The sequence below is a fragment of the Hippoglossus stenolepis genome, chromosome 5, assembly GCF_022539355.2.
Source record: "Hippoglossus stenolepis isolate QCI-W04-F060 chromosome 5, HSTE1.2, whole genome shotgun sequence".
NCBI classification, from domain to species: Eukaryota; Metazoa; Chordata; class Actinopteri; order Pleuronectiformes; family Pleuronectidae; genus Hippoglossus; species Hippoglossus stenolepis.
In genome coordinates, this window is record NC_061487.1 from 12,671,901 (window position 1) to 12,697,148 (window position 25,248).

Below are 25,248 nucleotides of genomic sequence, written 5' to 3' on the forward strand. Positions count from 1 at the left end.
AGGCAGCTGGCCGTGGGTCAGCTGTTTGATGCCCGCTGTCAGCTGATGGGAAACTAGAGCTGGGACCGTGGACTGACCGCAGATTAACAAAGCAAGCGGATGCCATGATATGGGAACATGCTCACTCCAGTAGACTCTTGTGGAGCTTGATTCTATTCATTCATTCTATCCATTATCAATACAGTTTATACTTTGAGGGTCTTGCGGGGAGGTGGAGCCAATCCCAGCTGACATTGGGGCGAGAGGCAGGGTACACTCAGGTCGCCAGCATGTTGCAGACCTTCACAATTTAGAGTCTCAATCAATCAATGTTTCTGTGAGATGACCCAGAGTACAGAGAGAAACCCCAACGCAGACACAGGGAGGAAATGCAAACTCCACACAGACCTCGGCCAAGTTGGGATTTCGAACTGGGGTCCCCCTTTCTACGAAGTGATAGTGTTGCACCACCGTGCTAACCACTGATCCACTGTGCCACCTGCTTTGATTCTAGCTTTGCACATTTCTTGTAAAAGTGCAAGAATGGTTATATTTTAAACCATAGCCACTTTTTTATTGACAATTTTTTTGCTCTGTATTTCGTTGTGATTACTTTATACATTTGAACAATTTTAAAAGACTACTCTGGAACAATTTGACATACTGCTGAATGGTGAAAGCTGATACTGAGTGGTTACTTTGCAGATGTACTTCAGCTCAGAATCTGTGTGTTTCTGCTCAGGACATGACAGGGAATGATCAGGCAAAATACTACAGAGAATGACAGTGCCAAGTTCAAGGTTATACCCTATAATAGCTTATGAAATTATGTAATTATTATTCTTTCATATTGTTTCCACATGGTCTGGTATAGTAGAGATATTCCTAGGTTAAAGCAACGGTCCGACCTTGGCCCAGCAACGGTCCGACTGTGGCCCAGAGGTTTTTAAGTGAAGTAGGAAGGAACCACTTTAGGCTAATTTACTTCCGTTCCATATTTGTGCAGGTTTCCAAAAGCTCACAGAAACTGACAAATCAGATGAAACGGAGCAATACCACAGGATATAGTGGGGGGCAGTGTTGCCAATAGACTACAAGACAAAAAGAAATGTCATCAATGGTGGAACTTTTTGGAGGAGAGACTTTTAGCCTTTGCCCGGGCACAGGGACAAACAGCCACTCTTGCCTCTCTCTTAAGGTATATTATCACATCCTCCTCCACCATCGCCACATTTGCTGTTGTTAGAAACTCTCGACTCTGCGCTGCCCTCTGATGGATGTATGGCTTAGCAACCACGCCAACATGGAGGATGCATGTATCTCCTTTCGTACGTAAGGCCAGAATGAAAGAGCCTTTCTGCAACCCATCGCTGATTCTTACAATCATGATCACAAACGTATTTGCAGAATTACGGCGTTGCAGATGTGCATGATAGTGGGAGCATGAAAAGAGATGAAAGTGATGGAGTGGAGTTGTAGATGCGTTGATAGGGGAGGCTGTCTCAGAGCCAGAGAGCCCATTAGAAGGCACTTAGAGAAGTGAGGTATCCATGTTCCTCTCTCAGTAAAGCTCCATTCTGATCCTACCCCTGAGTCACATCCCCCTCCTACACTTACTACAGACACAATGACCTGTCAGGCCCTGTGAGGCATAAATGATCTGACATGCAAATTTGGATTTAGTTAACTTTTGTTCTAAAATGTGCATACAATGTCCCCTCAAGCATTAACTTCAATAACATTTTCATCCTAGCGAGGAACCATCTTGTCTCTTGTTCATGCTGTTTTATTTCTGTACTTTGATGGGAAATCTAAAAAACAGATGTCACTTCTTTTAGATCCGTGGTATATTCATGCTGTTTAGGATTACTTTCTTATGTGCGTGAAAAGCTTCGCTAAATGTGAGCTGTTTACTGGCATTCTGGGCTCGTAACGAGGAGCGTTTGACCGGACACAGTGATGTATGCCGTGTTTCTTCCTCCTCGGCCGCCTGCTCCTCTCCTGTGCTGAGGAGCTGTAGCGCTCTGACTTATGACCACGGCAGGAGACTGCTCCGTCTTTAATGTCCCTGAGGTCGGCATCAATATATCAAGCCTCTGCTGCCTCTTTTGATTTACAACAAGATGTCACGTGAAGTTATTTGAATAAGGTGGACTTTAGTTTTGTGGCAGCCAACGTGGCGTGTGTGAATTTACATGTTGTGCTTGTCTTCTGCACTTTGGCGTCCTTTCACTGGTCCAGAGATGAGTGGAGAAATTTGATTTACAATTTTTACTTTCAAACCACTGGGATCATTTAACAGTGTAAGCTCTAAAATATAGCATTAGATTTTGTTCTTGCTGAAAGCTGATATAAGCGCGGATTTACTGCCTGGGCCTTGCTAACGACGGCTCTTAATGAGCAGCTCAAGCATCCACTTGTTTATGGAGCAGGCTGATTGACAGGCTGACCGATGGAAAAATAAAGCGCTGAGCGGGGAATCGGATCTGTCCCCTCTTTGCCATTTCTGCAGGGCCCTAATGTAGTGGAGTGAACTTTGAAGTGCCCTAATGGTCTTCATGGTCCCCTAACCATGCAGCCTTCTATTAAGGGTGTCAGTGGAGCCTGGCTGGAGCAGCGTGACCCATTAGGTTTAATGAGTGCTGTTCAGGGCACAGTGTGCTGCTCTTCTTCCTCCCTGCAAGTGTTTATTTATCTCATCTGCTCACGTTTTAGACACGTGGGGAGAGCAGAGGCAGGGGAAACGTCCCTTTACCTACAGTGCTCCCATTGTCATTTGGGTTTCTGTGACCTCCGAACTCTGTCTGCTGTAAGATGATCTCACAAGGGATCATAGATGATTTATCGTCAGTTATTAAAAAATAAGTATGTGTGTAGATATTCTATATTTCACCTCTAATAAGGAGATTATGTATTTACCCATGTCCAAATGTTTCTTGGTTGGTATGTTTTGTACACAAAATACATTGGATGGATTTACACAAAATTTGTGTAAGATGTGGAATGGGTCAGAGAGGAATCCATACAATTTTGGTGCAGATCCAGAAATAATTTTTTACTTTAATTGTAAGATGGTACATTTTGATGGAAATGATTGGAGACTGATGAAGAAAATCAGGCACATTTAGGGACTGATATGATTGAATTTAAAGGGACTCGGAGGTTTTCACTCTTCTGAATGACATTCTAGTTTGTCATCCCATCCCATGAAAACACAACACTGAATATAGAAGTACATCTGTGTAGAATAATTCATGCATCTTGATTTAAATTACGGATATTTATGAGTGTGCGCAATCTGGTGCAGATCCTAATAAAAATCTGGATCTAGTGAATTTAAATGCGGTTTCATGAAAGGACTGTTTGGCCTTGGTGGAGGTATGCTCTCTACTGAGTGACATACTAGATGTTATTACTATTATTGCCATTCAAAGGACACAATAGAGGGAATATCTGTTGTATCTGAAGTATTTCATCTGACTCTTAAAAGCCTGTGCAGAAGCAGGTCTATCGTTCCTTCTATTGTCGTCTCATTGCTGACCTCCAGTTCCTCAGCTAGAGCTGGATTCCGCAGTGTGTTGCAGAAAGGCTCCTCTTGAGTTTTCACATTCTCGTGCGATCAGAGCGCTGCATTTAAACTCTTGCACAACTGTGGAAAAGATGGCAATTGTTGCGGGGAGCAAGCAGAGATGAGAGGGCTCCAACATTCTTTGCAGGGCAAGGACCCTAGCAATGGTAAGATGTGATTTGGCACACATTATTGTGTTTTCTTTTTTCTGGCCATGCCTCCCCTTTGTCTAACGTGAGAGTTGTCGTAAGTGGTTGTGCCTTCTGCGGATGATACACAGCACAAAGTTTGAAATAAAGGGTGGATTGATCACAGGCTGCTCTTGTTGCGTAGGAAAGGATGTTTAGAAGAGCTTATGAAAATGTTTTTCTGAGGACTGTTTTGTTGCATGATTGAGCTTGTATTGCAAAAACCAGGAACATCTGTGGAGAATGATGTTGCACATTGTGTTGCATGACAGCTTTCCCTCACCACAACCATTGCTAGGCCGTTAGCCAGAGACCACCTGGAGGTATTTAGGGCCCATTCAAACTATTAGGCTTAACTTTGGGCCTAATGGCTCGGGCAGAGCATCCCATCTGGAAGCTGCTGATGCGAGAAAAAGAATGCGATCACATATCATCCATGTTCAACAGGCCCCCCACCACACCACCCCCCTGGCCAATGAAGGTTTTCTATCAAGTCCTTTATGTCATTTATTCTGGGTGTGGGTGGGTGTGTGTGTCTTCACTGGTCTTATTCTGTACTTAGCAGTTTATAGGATTAGATTATGTAAAGTTGTAGGTCACTATTGAAACCTTGAAGCATTTATAAGGATTAGTTTAGTTTATCTTATCTGAATATTCTTTCTTAACTTATTACATGCTTATTAGAAGATTCATTCCTGCAGCCTTAGAATGATAATGCTTTACATAAAAGTGTAAGTTATATTCTGTGATACCCCATTTGTAAGCGATGATTCTTAATAATTATGCAAATTGACGATCATACATCTGCGAAATATCGGCTTAATGTCACTACATAGTAAACTAGAATGGCACTCAGTAGAACCACATTTAAATTCATTAGATCCAGATTTTTTTTTTTGATCTGCACCAAAATGCACTCAGTCATAAAAATCAGTCCCCCAAACATGGCTGATTGTTTTTATCCAGATCCATGAATTATTCTCTGAGAAATCAACGGAAAAAAATTCCTGGATCCGCCCCCTGATTCAGATCTGCATCAACATTAAATGTGTTTAAATGTAAATTTCATGTAAATCTGTTGTAGTTTTACCAACAAACAGCGTAACAAATAAACGCAGACGAAATATAACCTCCTTGGCAGAATAACTATTGAGTATTATGTAAGGATTATAATATAGTCTGCTTTGTGGGTGTGGTTTAATCAGATGAGATTGACAGCTGCAGACAACTCAATAACTGTCATTGATTGATTAAAAATTGCTAAATGAAAAGCTCAGGAATAGAAAACTCGATCTTTATCAACTGCGATGCTGCTCGACCCCATCAGTTAGAGTTAGAGTTTCATTGGGGACCTTTTTAAAGAAGAAAGTATCCGAACTCATTTAACCATTAAAGATTCATTTATTTCAAAGTCACTTCAAAACCATCATCAACAGAAACAGCGAGTTACTTATCTGTACAAACAAATGGTCGACACCTCAAACAGATCTCAGTGATGCTGTTCTTGGTGCTAAATGTGGACGGACTTGGGAGACGAATGGAAAAACACTGCGGTCCCATTCCCAAGTAGAAAACAAAAAACTAACTTTAAGTGCAATAACTTATTGCAACAGCACATTATATAAAGACACAATCAGAAGTAGAAATACTTGATTAATATACAAAAAAGCTGCGTGAAGCAATAAGAAAATTAGAAAGAAATTTCAACCTCGGAAAAAGGCCAGAGCAACTCTTCAGAAAAACACGCAGAACATAATTTTACACGTCTTGGCAATATTACTGTAATACTTCAGCGGCTTATCTCTGGAGGTTCTTTATTTGACAAATAAGCAAAAAAAATGTACAAGCAAAAAGAACAATATCATTTATTTTGTTCACGTTCACACAATACGACATCATAACCATGGATTTCAATTTATTTCAGTAGTATCAACACGGACGGAGCTGCAGAGGAGTGGAGCCTTGAGGGAGGACCAGTGAGAAGTCATACACATTTATTTTACATTTATTTTCACTACATCCTGTTTTTATCCTGAACTTGTGAAGGATGCTTTTGACTTTCACCCCTCACATTCAACAAAATCTGAATTAACTCAAATTACTTTTCCTAAACTGAATGAACTCGTGGCTCATTTTCATTCATTTCATTCGCCTAATCCAGAAAATAATGAAGAATGATGTATAATGTAGAAAAATCTATACTGAAACTGCTTGTTGGTTGCAGTCCTACTCTCTGGTAGGAGGGCTGTAACGGTCACTCATATGTTGCAATGATCAACCAGCATTGAGCCAGACCTTCCTGCCATCATCCACACAGGGGAAAAGAAAACGGATCTGTGGCCCTGCGGGCGTCATCGAGGGATCAGCCAAAAGAGCTGATGAAGCCTGGCTCTGGCCTCAGCCTGCAGCCCAGCTCTGGTGACAAACTTATTCCAGCAGGGTAACACACACACAGACACCCCTGCAATCACTGGACACACTCACCGCATTCCTGTCGTCCAGCTCTAATGTCTCCACATTACCTAAACGTTACAGAACGCTCCTCTGGAACGATGAGGGCCACTGATTCGGCCTGTCTCTGGCACGGGACGGATTGCGTGAGCGAGCGACGAGTCCGGGAGTCGTCTCTGCTGAGCGCACGTCTAACGGTGAGTTGATTATTACAGCTCGTGTGCAGCTTGTCTTCACCGTGTACACTGTGGTGTTCACAGGGCAGGACAGCTCAGTCTGATGCTAATTACGTGTATCTATTGCCGTCGGCTGGAAGTTGGCGCGGTTAGTTGGTGTTGACGGCTGCTGCTGTGTGTTGCTGCGCCCTGTCTGCCAGTGGTCACACACTGCTTCCTGTAACCTGAGGCCTGAGCCTCGCAGGGGGAGCCTGTGGAGGCAGACCTGGGGGAGGAAATGACACACTGGTTTGAAATTGCTGCCAATCCAGTGTCTGCCCTCCTCCCAGACTAACCTGGCACAGGCCACGTCTGCTCTTGCTCAATTAGACTCTGTTCACTTATTGCATTCAGCCTCTGTCTTAGTTTGAAGGGGCGTAAACCACCCACAGCAGGCAAAGACCAAATTAACCTTTTATAACCAAATATTGTTTTTGCTTTGATGGACGGTTTGCACTGGAAAGTGACAGAAAAGAAATAAATATTGAGTCTCATTGAGTTACCTTATTTTCTTAAATGGCTTTTAAAATGTAAATACTAATTTACACATTATGTGAGATGAGTTTTGAGAGGCAGTTGCACAAACAACACAAATGATGTGAGTGGGACAGGATGGATGGAATAAAAAAAATTAAGCTAAATGAAGTAAATAGTATGAATCAAGCTTAACTCTGTAAATGAGAATACTGTACGATACGGCTGGTTTGAGTTCCTGCATCAAGGTATTTTGTAAACCATGTATCTTATATTACCTATTTTACTTAAACCTATGTGAATCGTACCCAGTTTATCAGGGAATAAACCCAATGAGACCTGAGAGATAAAGGAATCAAGAATGAACGTCCAACTACCATCTTCGTCTCAGTCACATCTCTGAGCTTCTCTCAGCATCTGCTGATTGTCACAGTTGTTATCTTGGTTGCTGTGGCCGCTGTAATGGCCTCTGTTATCTCCACAGTCTCTCCCTGTTCATTTGACCTGTGTTATCATTAGTGCTCTCAGGAAAAGTCCCTCCTCCCTCGCAGCGCTGGCCCGCGGCTGCTCCGGAGAAGGGGGCCCAGTGGGGGCAGGGTGGAGCTGGGCTGGGACATCATGTGGCCCAGGAGATGGCTGCACTGTGTTCCTTGGCCTTCATACGCAGCGCAGCTATGCTGGAGGACTTGCGGTCTGGATCAACATTGAGATCATAGCCATTGATTCCCCCGCCCATCCCGGGACCCCCAAACAGGCTGCCCATATGCGTCTGTCCCATGTGGCTGCTTCCAGGACTGGACACGCCAAGGAAGTCGGAGACGCCTCCGGGGCCGTGAGGGTGAGGGGGCATGCAGGATGGGACAGAGTCACAAGGCACGACGCAGCCGGGCACTGGGGACGCTCCACTGCTGCTCCCGATCCATGAAGGGTTCTGGATCTGGAGGACGAGAGCGACAGAATGAGAATAAAGTTGCTTGCAGACATGCACTGAACTACAGATATTCTCCTAAGATATTCCAGAAGGGCTGTATTTGAGAACACATGTCAGTTGCTGTGGAGAATTCAACATGAAAAAGTCCGGAGAATTCACTGCAAGAAAGTGTTTTGTTGATGACATTTCTAACGTGAACACAAAACGATTAATCGAAATTTACGCAGTAAAGCAAACAAGGTTCTCATAATTTCCATCCTGTGGTTAGTCCCAAATTCACACTACATCCTAATTCTCCGTAATATTTACAACACATTAAGTGTCATAGTATTCTGTTTTTATGTCAACACTAAACAGTATCGTAACAGGATACACAACGTGTGATGTTGGATGTGAATCAAACTGTGACTTTGGGAAACTTCGGCCTAGTGAACTTGACACATCAAAATGTTTTTTCCTCGGTTAATATGTTTTTTTTTTTGTTTTTCCACGATTTTAGGGGGAGTATTTTCCTCACCATCCATGATTTATTCTAATTTTTTCCATCTGTGCGCAGCTCCTCCATCGCCTTTGTGCATTGCATTGTGGGATAATTGTATCCATGGACAGCAGCCTCAAAAATGTACTGTATTTATTCTGCAGTCTGTCTTGTCTCATGTCAGCACATACTAAAAACCCGTGTGAATCGGTGCAGTTTGGATCTGGGCTCGCAAAGATTTTTTTTTACCTGTGCATAGTTCTCAGGCCGAGTCAGTAGAGGCAGCTCGTAAGCGGTGGAGAAGTGTGTGCGGACCTGTTGCATCTGGCCGAAACGTTCCCTCTTCCTCCACTTGGCTCTGCGATTCTGAAACCACACCTGCAAAGAAAACAGTCCATGAGGGAAATACCTCAAAATACACACCAGCCACTACTAAACAAAACTCAAACGCCATCTTAACATGAATAAATATCTCTTTTAGCTTTCAAGTCCCACACAGTAGAACCCCCCCGGTGCCTTTTCACTAACCGGGGCCTTCCTCTCTGTTCAGCAAGACTGAGAGACTGAACCACATAAAATGAAGATAGTGGAGCAAATAAATTCTGGAGCACATGAAAGTCCAGGCCGGGGTTTTAAGACTTGACGTGTCTTTAAAGTGCCGTCCACACGGGCCTATTGATGTGAAAGTGGTGAGTCTCCCCTGGTGCTGCGCGTTTCAGCTCCTCCCTTTGAAACGCGGGCGTCTGCCTCCCTTCAGGCTGCCAGCGTCGACAGATCCACATCTGGGCCTGTAGCCGTTCATAAATCACACAGAGAAAAAGGTGTGCTCTCCCCCACATGTCAGCACAGAGGGATGCATCGGGGAATCCCTCTGTTTCATCCATGAAACTCAAGTTCAACTTAAGAATATGATTTTTTTTTTTCTACCTCTCGATCTATGGGTTTATTCAGTATTGTTTACGTAGTGTATGAGTTAGGAGTTTCTGGGTCATTTGAGATTGAGAGACGTGGCACTTTGTAGAAAAGGTAGAATCCTGCTGACAGACAAAGTGCAGGCTACTAAGGCCACCTCTCCCTGTGGACGGCACAGGAGGAAAGCAGGACCGAAGAGTGGAAGAGGGTTGTGAAAGAGAGAGCAACAAAGTAAGTTTTAGAAGAATCCACAGGAGTAATTTTAATATTATCTGTATTAACTGTCAATGCTGTTTCATTCAATAATACAGGATACTCTATATACTATTGTTGTACTCTTAAATACACATCAGTTTTATGTCTGTCCATCGTGGAAGGGATTTCTTCTTACACTTTTTGAGGTTTCTTTCCTCTTTTTTTTATCTCCAGATTGTAAACAATTTTAAGATCATAAAAATCTGTAAATATTGATCAGATAAAAAACAAAACAATTAGCATTTGAGTCATTGTTTGTGTTAATATAACAGCCACAGACTGACTAGACGTTTACACCTTGTAGAACATAATTATCGTAATTATCCTTTAACATGAGCCATTTATTTTTTTCCCTTCACTTTCACATCTTTTAATAATTGGTTAAACATTTCCTGGCCGGGCTTCTAAACTGCGTAATAGCACAAACATGTCTGCTCACACAGGTTTTATGTACAGTAGATTGAGGTTGAAACCATTTGTCAGTCAGTAATTAAAAAAACATGTAAATTGCTGAACACGTTATTTAAAGATAATAAGCCAGAATTAAATGGTTAGAGGTTTTCCTCTGTTCCTGAATGTGAATCATTTCTGATTTATTCAGTCTTTAACGAAAATAGTTTAAATCCCTTTGAGGTTTGGACTTAAGACATTCAAATTGTCAACTTGTGACATTAATGAATATTTGTCATCTGATTATTTATAGAAAAAAACGATCAATTGGTTTTGTCTGAATAAACTCACTGAGACGGTGAGACCACCTCCAAATGTGGCTTGAATCTTATCAGCAAAAATCTCATTTCATGTTTGTTTTTTTTCTTTCACTGCCATCAACGCTCTTTAAAATCAACTTAGATACAGTCTGGATACCACAAAACAGATTTGGGCTGTTAGCCTCACAAGGCCTATGTCATCGTGTGCAGAGTGATGACAGGGCTGGACTCAACCATTTTCTGTCTGCGCCCACAGTCGGTCTGATTTTGGTATTATATGGTACTTTGGTAGTGTTGCGATCTCCGCCATACACATTTACATTCATAGCACTTACAGTGGCACAGAACAATCCCTGACAATGCTCACAGTTACTTTAATGGATGTCTTTGAAAATATGTTTGTTTATTTTGTGGGTGGGGCAGGTTGCACTCATGCTGACAGGTTGGTTAGTGACAGACAGGTATGCCAACCTATCATATCATCCAGTCCGAATTAATTGATTGGTTAACAGACACCGTTTTTTTTCCTTTTGTTTGCAGACTACTTTATTTATTGTTGTCTATTTGCATGTTAAGATTTCTCCAAATAAGATAAGGTACATCAGAAATAACCTACCAACCCTACCTTCCCTAACCACCATGCCAGGTTAACCCAATTGCCACCTCACTTATCCCTCTTGTCTTTTGTTTTCTCTCTTCCTTTCTTTTCTTTCCCAGCCATGGAAAGTTGTGATGTCTGTTGATCCGTATTTTTTAAAAGATAATTTTCTCACATCTCCATGCAGGAGAATAGCCGAGTAGAGTGGGAATCTGGGACTCTCCACATGTTTATCTGTATCTATTTGTTAGTTGTCTGAATCTTATCCTCCCGAGAGGGAAGGGGGAAACTTCTTCAAAGAGAGAAGAGAGAGCGATCCTGCCTTGACACAGGGGTTTGAACTTGGATTGTGGGTTGATTCCCAGCCCAATCAGCTTGTGGTTTTCACAGTCCATGACATGCAATTTTGCCTCAGTCAACCTCTTCAAATCCCCCCTCCTCAGATTTCTCACTGACCATTTCTATCTGAGTACGACAGTGTAGTGACAAACACAAGCTGTCACACAAAGATTTGATCTCCACACGTATATGATCTCATAACCTCATGCTTGTCTTTCACCCAGTAACTGGCTGGTTCATTTTCAAAGAGAAGACCATATATGGCGTCCTATGATCGCCTACATATAGCTGCTGCGTGTGTTTTTGCAAGAAGGTGACGTAAAGAAATGTCATCTGACTCCGACATTCTTTGGGTCAGCTGGCGAGATTAGAGGACAGCTCATCCTGGCCAAGAGGTAAACGGATATCTTGGGTTGTGACCGAACCTCAACGTCAAGGTGAGGGGTCGTTGCCCTTTTAATTATATCATATGTTTGGAGGGGGAAGGATAGGAGGTGCAGTCCGTTATATTCCCCTCAGGATTTGGGGTCTATTATTGTTTTAAAGTTTGTCATGTCTTAAATTTAGTGGCTCTTTGGTTTTGTTAACCCAAAACATCACAGGTTTTCCAAACGTAATCCTCAAGGCTTGACCTTTTGTATACCCGTGTAAAGCATATGGACAGGTATAGGTTAGGTATCCAGACATGACACAGTTTGATTGGGCAGAGGTTGATATTAGACCCCGAATTTTTGCCCTCATGTATCTCAACATCAAAATGGCCTCTTCATTTCTTGCCTCGAACCAATGCTGCGAGAAACCTTGGTGTCAATGTTGGAGCCAACATCTTGACCAACTATCCTTTTCAGACTATTCTGGATCTGTCTCCTTATTGTGCCACTGATGTCACTTCACTGCTTGTCGACTATCACTTCCAAACTCAACTCACCAACACTTGTCTACAGAGCTAAACTCAATCAAATATAATAATGCTTTGTCTCGACCACTGCGTTTCTCCAAGGAACGTCCTCTGGTGTTCAAGAACCTGTTAAAGACTCATCTACACTGAGAGCACCTCTATCACATCTAACATCCTAACATGACTGACTTGTACTTTCCTCTGACACTCTTATTGAACAGATTTAGCACTAAGTTTAGCTGTGGGTTGTAGATAGATACTAGACCCCGGTAATGTGTCTAATTTTTGTTTATCATCAAGATCTTTGTAGTATTTCTGTATAATTTCACTAAAACGTCAAAACGCCCTATCTCGCAATGTTAAAGAAAGTAAATAATACATTCCTGCGTCCACCCCTCGATCCAAAACCAAAATTTAATGGGTTCTTCCCGGACCCAAACCACATCCTTCCACCAAGATTTGTGGTAATCCGTCCAGTAGTTTTTGTGTAATGCTGCTAACGAACAGACAAACAAACAATGAAACCATAACCTCGTTGGCGGTGGTAAAAATACTAACCACCTGGATGAAAATATTTACACATAAAATACACTTTTAAGATGCACCTCTTCCTTCTAATCAAAACATGGTCTCTTGGCTCAAGTTGTGCAGAATAAACCAAATCCAAAATATTATAAGGAAGTTGCAATACAAGTCAATAAGTTTTATTGGTATATATGGCTGTTTTACAAGAGCAAAAAGACCAATAACCTAAATTAGGTAATACAGGTACAAGTTGATTTTTTTTTTATGGCTGATGTAATACTTTTATACAGATCATTACCTGTAAGTTTTATGATTCTGGAAATACACTGCTAGTAGATAATTTTCACAGATTGTATATACTATTTATAAATTGTATTATTACGACTTTGATGGCTCAGGCTGTGGCTGAGGTTAAAGTCTGTAAGATTAATACTGTTCATGTATTTCAAAGCTCCACTATCAGTTTAACATATGAAGTTTTATCAGTTACGGAGCCGTCATCTTAATTGTGATGGATCGAAATAACTCCCCTTCCCTCCTCCCCTCATCTTAATCTCTTTGTCGTTCTCTCCCTCCCCTCGGTTGAAGCTCAGCCTCTCCTCTCCCACTCCAGCACCCCCATCCCCCGCCGTCGACCCCTCTCCGTGTCGCTCTCCTCCCTCCTTCCTTTTAAGTCAGCGAGGGGAAGTGGGGATATTGGAAAGTGAGATGGGAGAATGTTCAAACTGGAGCTTGTTTTCATTTCATGTTTAATTTCCTGACGCCTAAGCCCTTGGCTTTCCGCAGCTAACCCCTCTGACCTTTCGGAGGCGTGTAGACAAGAGCAGGCGCACACACACACACACACACACACACACACACACACACACACACACACACACACACACACACACATTCACACACGCACACAAAGGATACACACAGAAAACACACATTTACATACTATGTTATTAACTAAATTAAAAGTTAGTCACTAACTGATAATTTCTAATGTGGACACTCCTTTTTATAAACAGGCAAACAAGGTCTGAACACTTACATGCCCCTTGTCGTTGTTTCTGCGTACTGAGTGTGTCATGTTTCACAGAGCGTTTGCTTTGCCTTTGAATGGCAGAAGGAATGAGACTCAAGCCAAATAGTTTGGCAGGAAGATCATTCAGGGAACATTATGAAGTCAGATGTGTCCTTTGCTGCTCCGTGTCTCCTATTCCCCAACCTATAACGTTTCTACGTTTGTCAAAGAGGAAGGCTTGAGGTGTTACAGGAGCGTCACCATTATCGCAAATTCATTTTATTGTTTCTCAAAATGCACAATGACCCATTTTATATATTTACTGTATGATAGTGAAATGCACGATATCTACCAAGTGCAAACGCTTACATAGCCTTGTTTATTTTATTTCGCCAACATCTGCAATGAAGGTGGCTCAGTGCCTTTGGAGCTCAATGTGCTTGGCGGTGATACAGTAATTGCTAAAGACGTTGACAGCAAAAGGCAGCTTACAGAGCCATTAAAGAGCTTTATTTATGCTCCAGAGCCAGCAGGCAGGGAGAGAGGAAGAGGGAGAGAGGGAGGGCAAAGTGCACAACTCCAAACGCAGCTTTGAAGTTCAGCCGTCGCACCTCATCTCTGTCATCCACGACCACGGCAATTGATAGACTGCTTCAGCAGTCAATCTCACACACAACCTCCTCCTCCTCCTCCATAAAAAAAAAAAGTAGGCAGTGTGGTGAAGTTCAAGTCTGAGGTTGAGAGCAAATTGTACTAAATAAACTGGTGGCAGCAAAAGTCGCAGATTTGATTATGGAAAACTGCCGCCTAGTTTATGAAGACATTCATCTTCAAACTGAGGAGGAAACTGTAGGACCTTGACACTGGCATTTTGGCAGAAAACATCTGTATTCTGGATTTGAATAGCTGTTCTCTCTGAGATGAAAAGGATTCTCCGGTCGCTTGCCAAGCTTCGAGTGCCCCTTGGTATTCAACAATTGGATATCCCTGGACTTTGTCTTGATGGACCTTCAGTTGAAATTGTGGGGTTTAGTCTTGATTGCACGCATATTTCGGGCCTGATTTTAGAAGTACGGGTCAAACCCCACAGTGACTCAACAGAGTCTGTTGTGTGCCTGTCAGATGAGGAAGTTAATTATATTCATCTGGGGAATAGATGGGTCTGTGTGAACGCAACATCAATATACTTATTTTACTGTACCACCACAAGGACCCGGCCAGGTTCTCTGTCCCTGACTGTGTCTTGCACTATGTATGGAAATTGAAACTGGCATCTCAAAGTGTTTTTTATATCCTTGCCAAATAGCTTTGATGACTTTTCTTAGCTTTTTTTCCATGTGTTTTCCCTCCCTGCCTCCAGTGTTGTGCGGTGAAGTAGTTTGAACACGGTAGTGCTGGGGAGAAACCCTTGGCCTCTGACCTTCTTGCAGAGCCTGCAGCATGTAAGAGCTAAGTGCAGAGTATTCCCTTAGTCCCACCCATCCCACTCTGATCTAAAACTGGCAGGCAGAAAGAGAGATTCAGAACAATAGGCCTTGCTGTCTGCTGTTCCCAACAATCTTTGTCAACATGCCAGTCTTAACTCTCCCAGCCCTTTTTCTCAGTTCCCTGAGTGGTTATTAGCATGCAAACATGGACGACCGCCCTCACACAATACAGCTCAATCTCATGGAGGCTTCCCAAGCTGGAACCACAGCATCAGTCATTTCAGGAAGTGCCTCAAAACAACATACGTTCATGTTCAAGTGACAAAGCGGCCCTGGTCATTTTGACGTGAGAAAAAAAGGATTTTAGTCCGTCTGTGTACGAAGGAGGTTGGGGTTAATCAATGGGTTGACAAAACATTGGAAATTGATGTTTGTTTCCTGTTTCAAACACATAATTGACTCTTTTAACAAGATTAAAATTATTCCCAAACCATATCCACGTAAGTATTATTGTAAACATGACACCAAAGCTCCTCTAATTTTGACCCAAACCACTATGTTTCGTTACCTTGAACAAACCCATCTATTTTAACCCAAATCTAACCTTAACCCCCCCAAACTCTCTTGCTTACTTCACCGAGACAATTTTGTCCCTAAACCAACCAAACCATATCCACATCATACAACATTGTTTAACACTGATTTTAAATGAATTTAAGGACATGTTCCATGTCAATGCATAGAAAGTTTTTTGCCGGTGTTACACTTGGTGTCCTCACCTGCACACGAGCCTCCGTCAGGTCCGTCCTCAGTGCCAGCTGCTCACGGGCATAAACATCTGGGTAATGTGTCTTCTGGAAGACTTTCTCCAGCTCCTCCAGCTGGTAGCTGGTGAAGGTGGTGCGATTGCGCCTCTTCTTGCCTTTGTTACTTTCAGCCTCACTTTTGTCCATGGGGCTGGAGAGGTCCGAGCCCGGCCGCTCGCTCGGTCCCTTCACGCCAGGCTCCTTCAGGTTCAGGTAGCTGCCTTCCATCCCAGGAGGGTCCACGTTCTGGGGCAACTCGGACTCTGTCAGGCCGCTGTTGTCTTTACCTGCATTTATTGAATTTAACAAAGGGCCACAAAGAAACAAGATTACAATCAATCATATTGTGTTCTTTTAAAGGTGCACTCCACCAATTTTACACATGAGGATCCATTTATACGTTTGAAAGTATTTGTATGATATTTTTGTGTTATTGTATATGAATTGATGAAACTCCCCAAAAAATCCTTGTCAATTCTATTTAAAAAAAATTTTTTTTTCAGGCATTTCACCCTTATTGACACGATTGCAATGTGTGAAATAGGGAGAGAGTGTGAGGAAAGACAGCAAAGGGCCGAGACAGAATCGAACCCACAACCATTGGAGGAGGAGTCAAACCTCTGCATGCGGGGCCCATAGATTTTTAAGTTAAAGTAAATCAAAATTTAGGTTTCAGCTGAAGTATAATTTCAACATTAAGCATGAAAAATGTAAAGAACCATCACAGTTGTTTATTAATATATATATTCTTATATAAGGATTTAATCATATAATCATATTCTTACTCTATATTATTACTTTCAAACAACCTATTTTTATCAACTTTCTAACTATTTTAGAGCTGAACAAATAAAGACACATAGTCCTGTAGTTGCTAATGTATAATGGGGATATTCAGCAAAGCAAAACTTTCTTTACATGTGGCTGAATAAAAACCATGGTGCCTCACATTAACGTCAGGGAGCGTGTCTGCTCATCATCACGTTACCACATCCACATGAAATGACATTTACTTTAGGCTTACATCACCTCTGTGATGTTTTACTCTGAGGCTCACAGGCCTTGTCTGCATGCAGCGAGTCTCACAGTCACAAAGAAGAAATGTCTTTTTCTGTTTGAAAGCTATGTCACTACACATTGGCGTGACCCCTGACACAACCTTAGCAGGCCTCTCCCTCTCATCTCTCAATCACGCCACATGAAATCCGAGCCACGCGAAACCTGCTCCGTCTCGACGCCGTGTATGGTGGGCCTTGTGTGCGGGGGGCGACCACGCTTCCCCCCGCAGCCTTGCCCCTCACATGTAAACAACATTGTGTTTGTCACCTTCAATTTCGCGAGCGTCCATTTTGTGACAGACCACGCTCTGTTCCTGTCAGCGAAACGGCAGCTTTTTTGTTTCCTTTCAGGAGATGAAGAAAGCTGTCCCTTCTCCTTCAATAAACAAACAACCGTGTGAATAAATAAGCTGAAGGGGCTCTGGTTGCGGGCCAGTGAGAACAGCGCACTCTGTCAGACTCTCTGTTTGCCTTTCCTGCCAGTGGGCACGGGGAGCTCGCCCTGTCCCAACTGTATTGGTTCGAAACCAGCGCATAATGGTCTCCTCCACATAAACAGATTTGTGAGTCTTGTGCAACACCAGCGTTATTTCGGTCCTGCAACATTTTTCTCTGAGGTAGATCAAGTTGAGCATGATTAACTTAATAGTTTTGTGCTAATGTGCGTGCATTTTACTTTGTCACTTTCCATTCTTGTCACGAGTGATGTCAGTAATGAATACTGTCACTCTCTGAAGCCCAGTGCGTTGGCTGACAGAGAGTTGACACCGTGTGGCACTGGTGACTCTCTGAGCCAAGTGTTTTAGTGGTTAGTAAGACGACTGAATAGTTTGGGAGTGATGAAGCTAGGCGGTGGCTGTCTCCACATGCATGTTTGTTTTCATGGATTAGTACGCCTTTGGCTAGAGTGTCCCACAATGAGCTGTCAATCGTCATCCCCTCGAAAACTGCAGCAGCCCTCCCCTGCTCTCTGGCTCCATCTTGCCCCAATCGAGACGCTAATGGAACAACACAGCTTGCCCAGCTGGAGTTCATGACCTCATATTGCTGTGGCCCACCTGTCAGACCCTCTTATAGTCTCGGCGCGCAGGCAGATGTTCTGACATCACCAACCCCTGCACTGGCCTCCTACACTCAAGAACTGTGCAATATTTTATTATTCTAGCCCTGGGCAGGAGCGTGGATGCAGCGTTAAGAAGTAAGACAGGTCAACTCCAGGTTTTCTGTTTGGCATTCGCATCAGTCAGAGAATATGCAATCATGCCCCTGAGCAAGGCACATATCCTGTTAGAGAGCCCAGCTGTGTGCAGGGGTGAGGGGATGGAAAGATGGAGCTGTTTGACGTTTTTCAGGACTATATCGCCAACATTTACTTTGGCACCAGACAAGCAGTTCTACCTCCAAGGAGTAAGAAAATATACCTATTTGCTTTCTTAACAAGAATTAAAAACCTTATTGTCTGTACAGTAAATGTGAACCTACCGGAGCAGCCAGTTAGCCTAGCTTAGCATAGAGCCTGGAAAAAGCTTAGACTGGAATCTGCATTGATTGCAACAGTTCCACTTCAAACGATATCTTTTCTCTGTCTCATACTCCAAACTCATCTCTCTTCTCTCTGTCAGGCAATTGTTCACCACAAACATCTTCAAGTATTCCCGCATGCTTAGCTGTCTCTTCTGCACGCTGTTCTGCAGAACGCTGCCATCGCACAATGCTTTCTTTCTGGAGCCAAGATTCCACTGCGTTGGCTCTAGGTTCTTTTGGCTTTCGGGGGAATGTGTTTTCCGACTGTTTCAGGATTCACCAACATATATGTGATTGCTCCGCATATCGCCGGCTGATCCCGCAATTTGCCAGAATGACTGGGTGACAAGCTGCAGACCTCTTCAGTTAGCTGAGGTCAGATGTTTACTAGGGTCAGCAATTTAATCACCGCTGAAAACGGAGAGAAAACATCAAAGTGTAATTTAACTAGTTGTAAAGCAACAGGGCACCCTCTCAGTTTTTATGGAATAGGACGGGGAGGGTCAAGTGAAGCCAAATAAAAGAAACACTATAAATTAGTAACCTGGGGAAGGGTTAATGACCAAACACTAAATAGGGAAGGGAATGCTTTTAAACAGAGTGCTCTAAAACGCAGTCTCGGAGCTGATAGCAGTCTGCGACTATATGGTTCTCCGCTCATCACACCTCTATATGGACCAAATAAAGTCCGATATTCCATCAGCTTTGGCCGTCAACAGGTGACTATTCCTTCTGCATTCACTGCTGCTTCACGGCTGGATTTTTCCACATGCGGCGCAGTCCTGATGTTGACTGTTGTCTCCTCGGTGGAAGGGAGGCTCCCAGATGTTCCCGAGGAGAGATCTATGTCAGCGGCTCACGCAGGAATGCAGATTCCCTGGGAAAGTGAAAAATCTTTCTGCTCAGCCTCAGCTCCTGATAAATTGACACGATCATGACCTCACTACTGTCATAATACCTTGGGCTGTGGCTGTCTCTGTCTCATATCAAACACCACAGGAATAGTTTGTGTGTGTTATTTTCTTGGAGTGTATAAGTGGAGGAAGTACACAGGTTTTCTTCTTAATGTTAAAATAACACCTTGATAGAATTTTATTATAAAAGTGCCTGTTTGGCGAAATGCAGCGAATCGCTACACAGTCAAACGCACTGACCGCTCAAGGTCAAGACAAAGTTAAGTTATTATTCTAACCTTTTCAATGTTTTGATTGTATTTTGTGTTGGAAGTTTTGGTTGGAAGAGAAACATTAAGTAATAAAAGAATCCTTAAAGGAGGGAATTAGAATCACATGTGATTATAAATGATCCTCTGTAACCTCTCCCTGTCTACTGAAGGTCTGAAATACATTCCACCATCAAATTTATACTGTCAATCACACTGTTATCACATTTTCATGTAGTAGCTTTGCCTCTTTCTAATCATTGAGCTGCATAAAGAAAGTTTGTGGTGCAGCAGTGTCACTCAATGACACAGTGGAGACAGTGTCAGGCCTGGACACTGTCTCCACGGCTCTTCACTGGATCGTCCTTCTTCTGGCTAAACACCCTGAAAATAAAACCCCTCCTGGCTTTTATTTTAGAAAATATATATCAAAGCAAAATGAGTCTTATTGTTAATCATGGACCTAAAGAGATCATGACATATAATACCAGTTCTGTAATGTCCAATATTTTGACTTTCTTGTGTTTACATTTCAGTCAATAAGCTTTCCTCTTTTTTTATGACAATAACATAGAAATGTGTGGTCACATTTGCATTATTCAAGATCTCTTACAAATGTTTAAATTCAACCATTACCAACCAGTAAAAGCACAGATAAAAAGATAAAAGGCTTCTCAAGTAAAAGTAGCACATTAATGTTTCTTGAATAAAAGTAAGTAAGGTTTTGCTTTTAAATATACTTAAAAGTAAAAGTACTTGCTGAGTGTAGCCTATTCTCTAATGCAATGATCTACTGCATCATAATGGCCAGAGTCCAGAGATGCCGTTGCTGTAGGAGGCGGAGTCTAATGTTACGTGCCTGCTCTGATTGGATGAATGGACCAATTCCCCTCTCATTATTGATTAGGCGAAAGCACAGATCTGACATTTACTTTAGGCTTTGCGGAGGCACCTTCCCCGAGCGAGGCGGCTGTAGGTAAAAGGCCAAGACCTGCCGTGTTCGCTGCACAACAGCATGAGAGAAGATCATTATGTAGGTAATGAAAAGTCCTCATTAGACAAAACTTTTTTTTTTCCCCCTTTCATGGCAGGAAAAGTGCTGCTGCTTCACCTCCTGAGTCACACATTTATTTCAGCCATTAGGTTTTTTAACAAGTCAGGAATCCATGCTCTCAACCATTGACTTATTGTGTATTCTAATTCATTCTGCTTTCACAGACACACGCCGGCACGATCACAGGTGTCACTTTAGCATTTGCTTATTGTTAACATGGACCCAATGTGTTACTCATCAGCGCATGCATATCCGGTGAAATCACTTCCCCGAGCCTTTTAACATGTACTTAGAGCAATGTATTTTGACAGGATGCTTTTTAAACGGTGCCAGGACTTTTTTGGGGGTTCTTGTTTTGGTTTTCATATGCTGAGAAAAAATGTTTTACATATCACAGGATGCTTCGATATCCGACTGGAAAGGAGGAGGCGTCTGCTCGAGAGTATAAACACTGACAAGCTGTATTTTATAACTGCGTAATTTTCTTTAAATGGTCATTTTCTAAAAAGGACAATGATGATGAGGCACAAACCGCCTTTAGAAAGTACCAGTATGACCACAAATGCTTCCTTTGTGTATCAACAAACGCAGAACTCAACCTCAGGATCGACCACAGGCCCATAAACACTAGGGTTTTTCAGATTTGAGCTCCCTTCATAAAGAAAATGCGATGATTGCAAAGATAGTGGATGCAACAGTGTATGCAGTGCATCTCAAAGTCACAGAGTTCAGTAAAGTACATGCATGTAAACAGTCATTCCCACACGTGTGCGGCCTTCCCAGAAACCCCAAAGCCTCTCAAATCATTACCCAATCTCCACGTCCATTTCTGACTCTTTGCTTGTTTGCACAAGGTATTGTTGAGACAGGGTTATGTAAACCAGTCCCACTTTGTCATCTCAGGGACTCTGTGTAGCTTTGCAGATCTGATGTTTGGGGAGTATGAATAATAACTATATAGGAGCCAGTAATGCACATCTGCCTTAGATTAATGCAGACCTCTCCCGCAGTGCTGACCTGCATTCCTCAGCGCTCGATCACCTCCGGGGTTTTTATTTCATTCATGGCTTGTGTGAGCAGGTAGGTGGCTCCATCCGTCCCTGTCCTCGCTGTGGGACAGTCTCGCCCATGAGCGTGCACTTAAATGAACAGACCTGCCAGGCGGAGTAACTACTGTGCAGGAATATGTGGATTTACTCTTTCAGAGATGATTTTCCATTTTAGTTGGTTATGCACAACCTTGACCTTACAGAACAGCCTCCTGAGCGTTAAATAGAATATCTGAGTATGAATTTTAGAATCACGTTCAAGCTCTTAGATTTTGATCATCTTAGTTGACACTCACCAGTGAATAAAGTGATTAGAAATAATTTTCCAAAATGTTTGGAAGTGTCCTGGTTTAAAAGTATGTATATTTCACATTCATATCAACAGTGTCCGTGCGGTAAATCTACATCTCTACCTCCGCTGCAAAAATGTTCATGGCCTATTAATTGCAAATATTAACATTCATAAAATGTTTGAGTATTTTTACAAAGAGATACATTTGAGTGATACATTTTTTTTGTCACTTTTTGACCTTTGACAACCTCTGAATGCCACATACAGACAAAACATTTTATAGAATTCTGCATGAGTTTATATAGCTGAAGTTGCCACACAGAAAACCTCCCCAAGGACTTGAGAGGACTTTTGTCATCATGGTGCGGAGATAAACCATCAGCATTGAGCAATATATCTCCCGTTGAGGACCACACATAACAGCACAAGCCTGTTGACGCCTGAGGCTTTGGCGAGACCCCAAAGTATCCTCCCCAGAGCCATGATGCCTTCATCTGGCTGCAACATTTTCAATAATAACATTGCAGAGCTCTCCTCAAGGGAGACATGTCGCATTTAATGATGGTGTTTAAACGGTTCTGTCAATGCACTTGCCAGATCAGTTCACTTCAGTGCAGGGGGTGCTGCACACTGTTGGAGGCATATAGTGCTGAAAAAAAGTGTGTGAAAATAAAAAGTGACTCTGGTTGTTTCTCAGGAAAACACATTAGTTTGCACTTTATGGATGTGTTTTGGCAAAGTGTGGTTGGGACTACTGCACAAAAAAATAGTTAACTGTCTTAATTGGTCCCACTGAGCAGGACTAAGAGAAGTTCAATTTGATTTATTACACCTTAAAGTAACTTAATCACTATTACGCATTTAGTGTCTTTAATTTTGTTTTTTTATGTTTACTTCCAATGCGCAAATCATGTCAAAGGTTGCTGCTGCATACGTTTCGATCATGACGCTTAAATTTCAGCCATGATCATAACAGATGTTTTCCTCTGTAACGGCATGATAAACATCTGGACTGGAAATATACAGGCGCCAACGGGTCTGATCGCTAAACAAAATATATTTTCATTTTGTAACCAAGTAACCAATCAAAATGTAATGGCAGTATATTATATTTTGTTCATTATTATATTTAAGGGATCGTGCTATTTTGACCTGTTGTCCCACTCATCAGGTCCTTTTGCCCGTAAGAAGGTTTTTAGTATTTTATTTTAAAGCTTTTAATGTCTCATAAACAGGACAGTAAAATGTCTGCTTATTTTAAACTATTTTACAGCGCAACGAATTGTCCTGAGACTCCGTACAGACGCACAGTTTAATTTTCTGATTATTGATATTTGTCAGAATCTGAAAACAAAATGTTTAAATCTATATCTGAATGGACATTTTATTCTGGTTCCCACATGGTGAGATCGTGGCCTAAACGCTGCGCCAGTTGTCATTCAGTTCTTCTGTTTGTTATGAAAGACGTAGGCCTACTTGTGTTGAAAATAATTTACAACAAATAAAATCAATCAAAATAAAGGAAGTAGTGTTAAATTAATGTAGTCCAGCTGACTTTCTTCATTTTGACCAGAGTGAGATTTTCCGTTTGTGCGCGTGTGTGTTTGCAGACGTGCCTCGGTGACATGTAGGCCTAGGAAATATTTGAATAATTTTTATATTTAAAATTGATGACATGTATTTGTCAGCGGTTATTTATGCAGAAAATAACTGAAAATAAAACGCTGCGGTTGTGGGTCATGTGAGATTTGTGACACAGATGCTGCGGGAGGAAATTATAAATGCAAGGATGTGGTTGGTGAAAACGGGGACTTGTAGTCTGTTAATGTCATTAGGTCAATAAACACAAAATAAATTAAACCCAAGTCCTATTATCTTCATCAAATCTCAGTCAGAGCGAAGACTCTGCATAAAGGAAATTCATGGAATGGACTCAGTACTTGAACTGTATATCTTGCAAACTGCAAAAATCAAATTGACTCATGCAGGGTTAATGATTAAAATCTGTATTATTTGTAGTTCTATCATTTTATCTCAAATATACTCCCATACCAAAAAAAGTAGGATGTAGCCTGCGTTCACATATTAAAAGTATTTTCTCCTGTTTGCTCACATTGCACATATCACACTAGTAACAAGTACCTACTCCGCACAGTTAAATTATGAATTAATAGTAGAAACACACACAGATCTGTTGAGTGAAAGTAGAGAAAGGCTCCCCTCTCTCCCTCTCTCCCTCTCTCCCTCACTCTCCCTCTCCCTCTGTTCCTCACACGCTGTGTTTGACATTACAGTAACTTTCCACCATCGCCTACAAACATCCCCTCTTGTCTTGCATTTCCGTCAAACCTCGGGGCCAACATGTTGCCTCGCACAGTCACACTATATGCGCGCCCTTCTCTCTTGCGTGCGCACTCACCGTAGCAGGGAATGAGCGTCCCGTTGTGCGCGCTGTCCGGGTGCAGCTTGCTGCCTTCGGGCGGAGTCTTGCAGCTCGGCCGCTGCATGAAGAGCTGGTACTTGCTGAAGGTGCCCTCCTCCGTGCCATCCAGCGACTGGCACTCCGACTGGAAGGGGCTCCGGGACTTCTCCCCGTACCCCTGCCCTTTGCCCGGGATGAACGTGGGGCTGTACTTGCTCTCTGCGCTCGGGAAAGTCCTGAACGGGTTGTTGGCCTGGTGCTCCCTACCTTGCGCAGCGGTGGCTGTGCTATAATATGAATCCATCGATGTCATATCGCAGTATGAGACGCACGTATCTGCGTTCATACTTAAAAAAAAGTGATATTACGGGGGCTGAAAAAATCCACACTGTTCTTCTTCTCCTCTTCTCCCTCCCTCCGTCACAGATCTTCTCCCGCAGACTCACGGTGACGCGCGCTTCATGCACACACACGCTCACACTGGCGCATCTGGGACTGGTTAGAAAAATGAATCAGATGTTTTCCAGAGACTGCAGACTGAACAAATGCTAAAAGCCCCCTGAAGGTTTGTCGGGGTAAAGAGAAAATGCCTTGCTCAAGCTGATGCCGCCTCAGTAGCCTCTCTCTCACACACACACTCACTCTCACACACACCCACACACACACACCTCACAGCCCGACCTTCAGGCTCCTGCGCACACATGTGAAGTACAGGCCCACACTGAGCTCCTGCCTTATGCAGCCAGTAGAAATGGGAGGTCAAGCTCATGGAGGAGGAGGAGGGGGAAGCTTTTTTTGGTGAACACGCGGGAGACACAACACATGACATTAATGCAATAAGAGGATGAATATAACAGCTTTGATTCCTGCTGCTGCACCACTGAACATCACATAACTCCTCACTTTGAAACAACTCTATTC

At 42.6% G+C, this 25,248-nt stretch overlaps 1 protein-coding gene across 1 annotated transcript; it reads right to left on the reverse strand.

The window, feature by feature from the left end:
- Window positions 1–5,140: 5,140 nt before the first annotated feature.
- On the reverse strand, window positions 5,141–25,035 carry LOC118109011 (homeobox protein aristaless-like 4). Its single transcript, XM_035155794.2, has 4 exons — window positions 24,325–25,035; window positions 15,740–16,053; window positions 8,534–8,662; window positions 5,141–7,812 (listed from the first exon to the last, which is right to left on the reverse strand). Exons 1-4 carry the CDS (start codon window positions 24,671–24,673, stop codon window positions 7,492–7,494), a joined length of 1,113 nt encoding a protein of 370 aa, XP_035011685.1. The 5' UTR covers window positions 24,674–25,035; the 3' UTR covers window positions 5,141–7,491.
- Window positions 25,036–25,248: the final 213 nt, after the last annotated feature.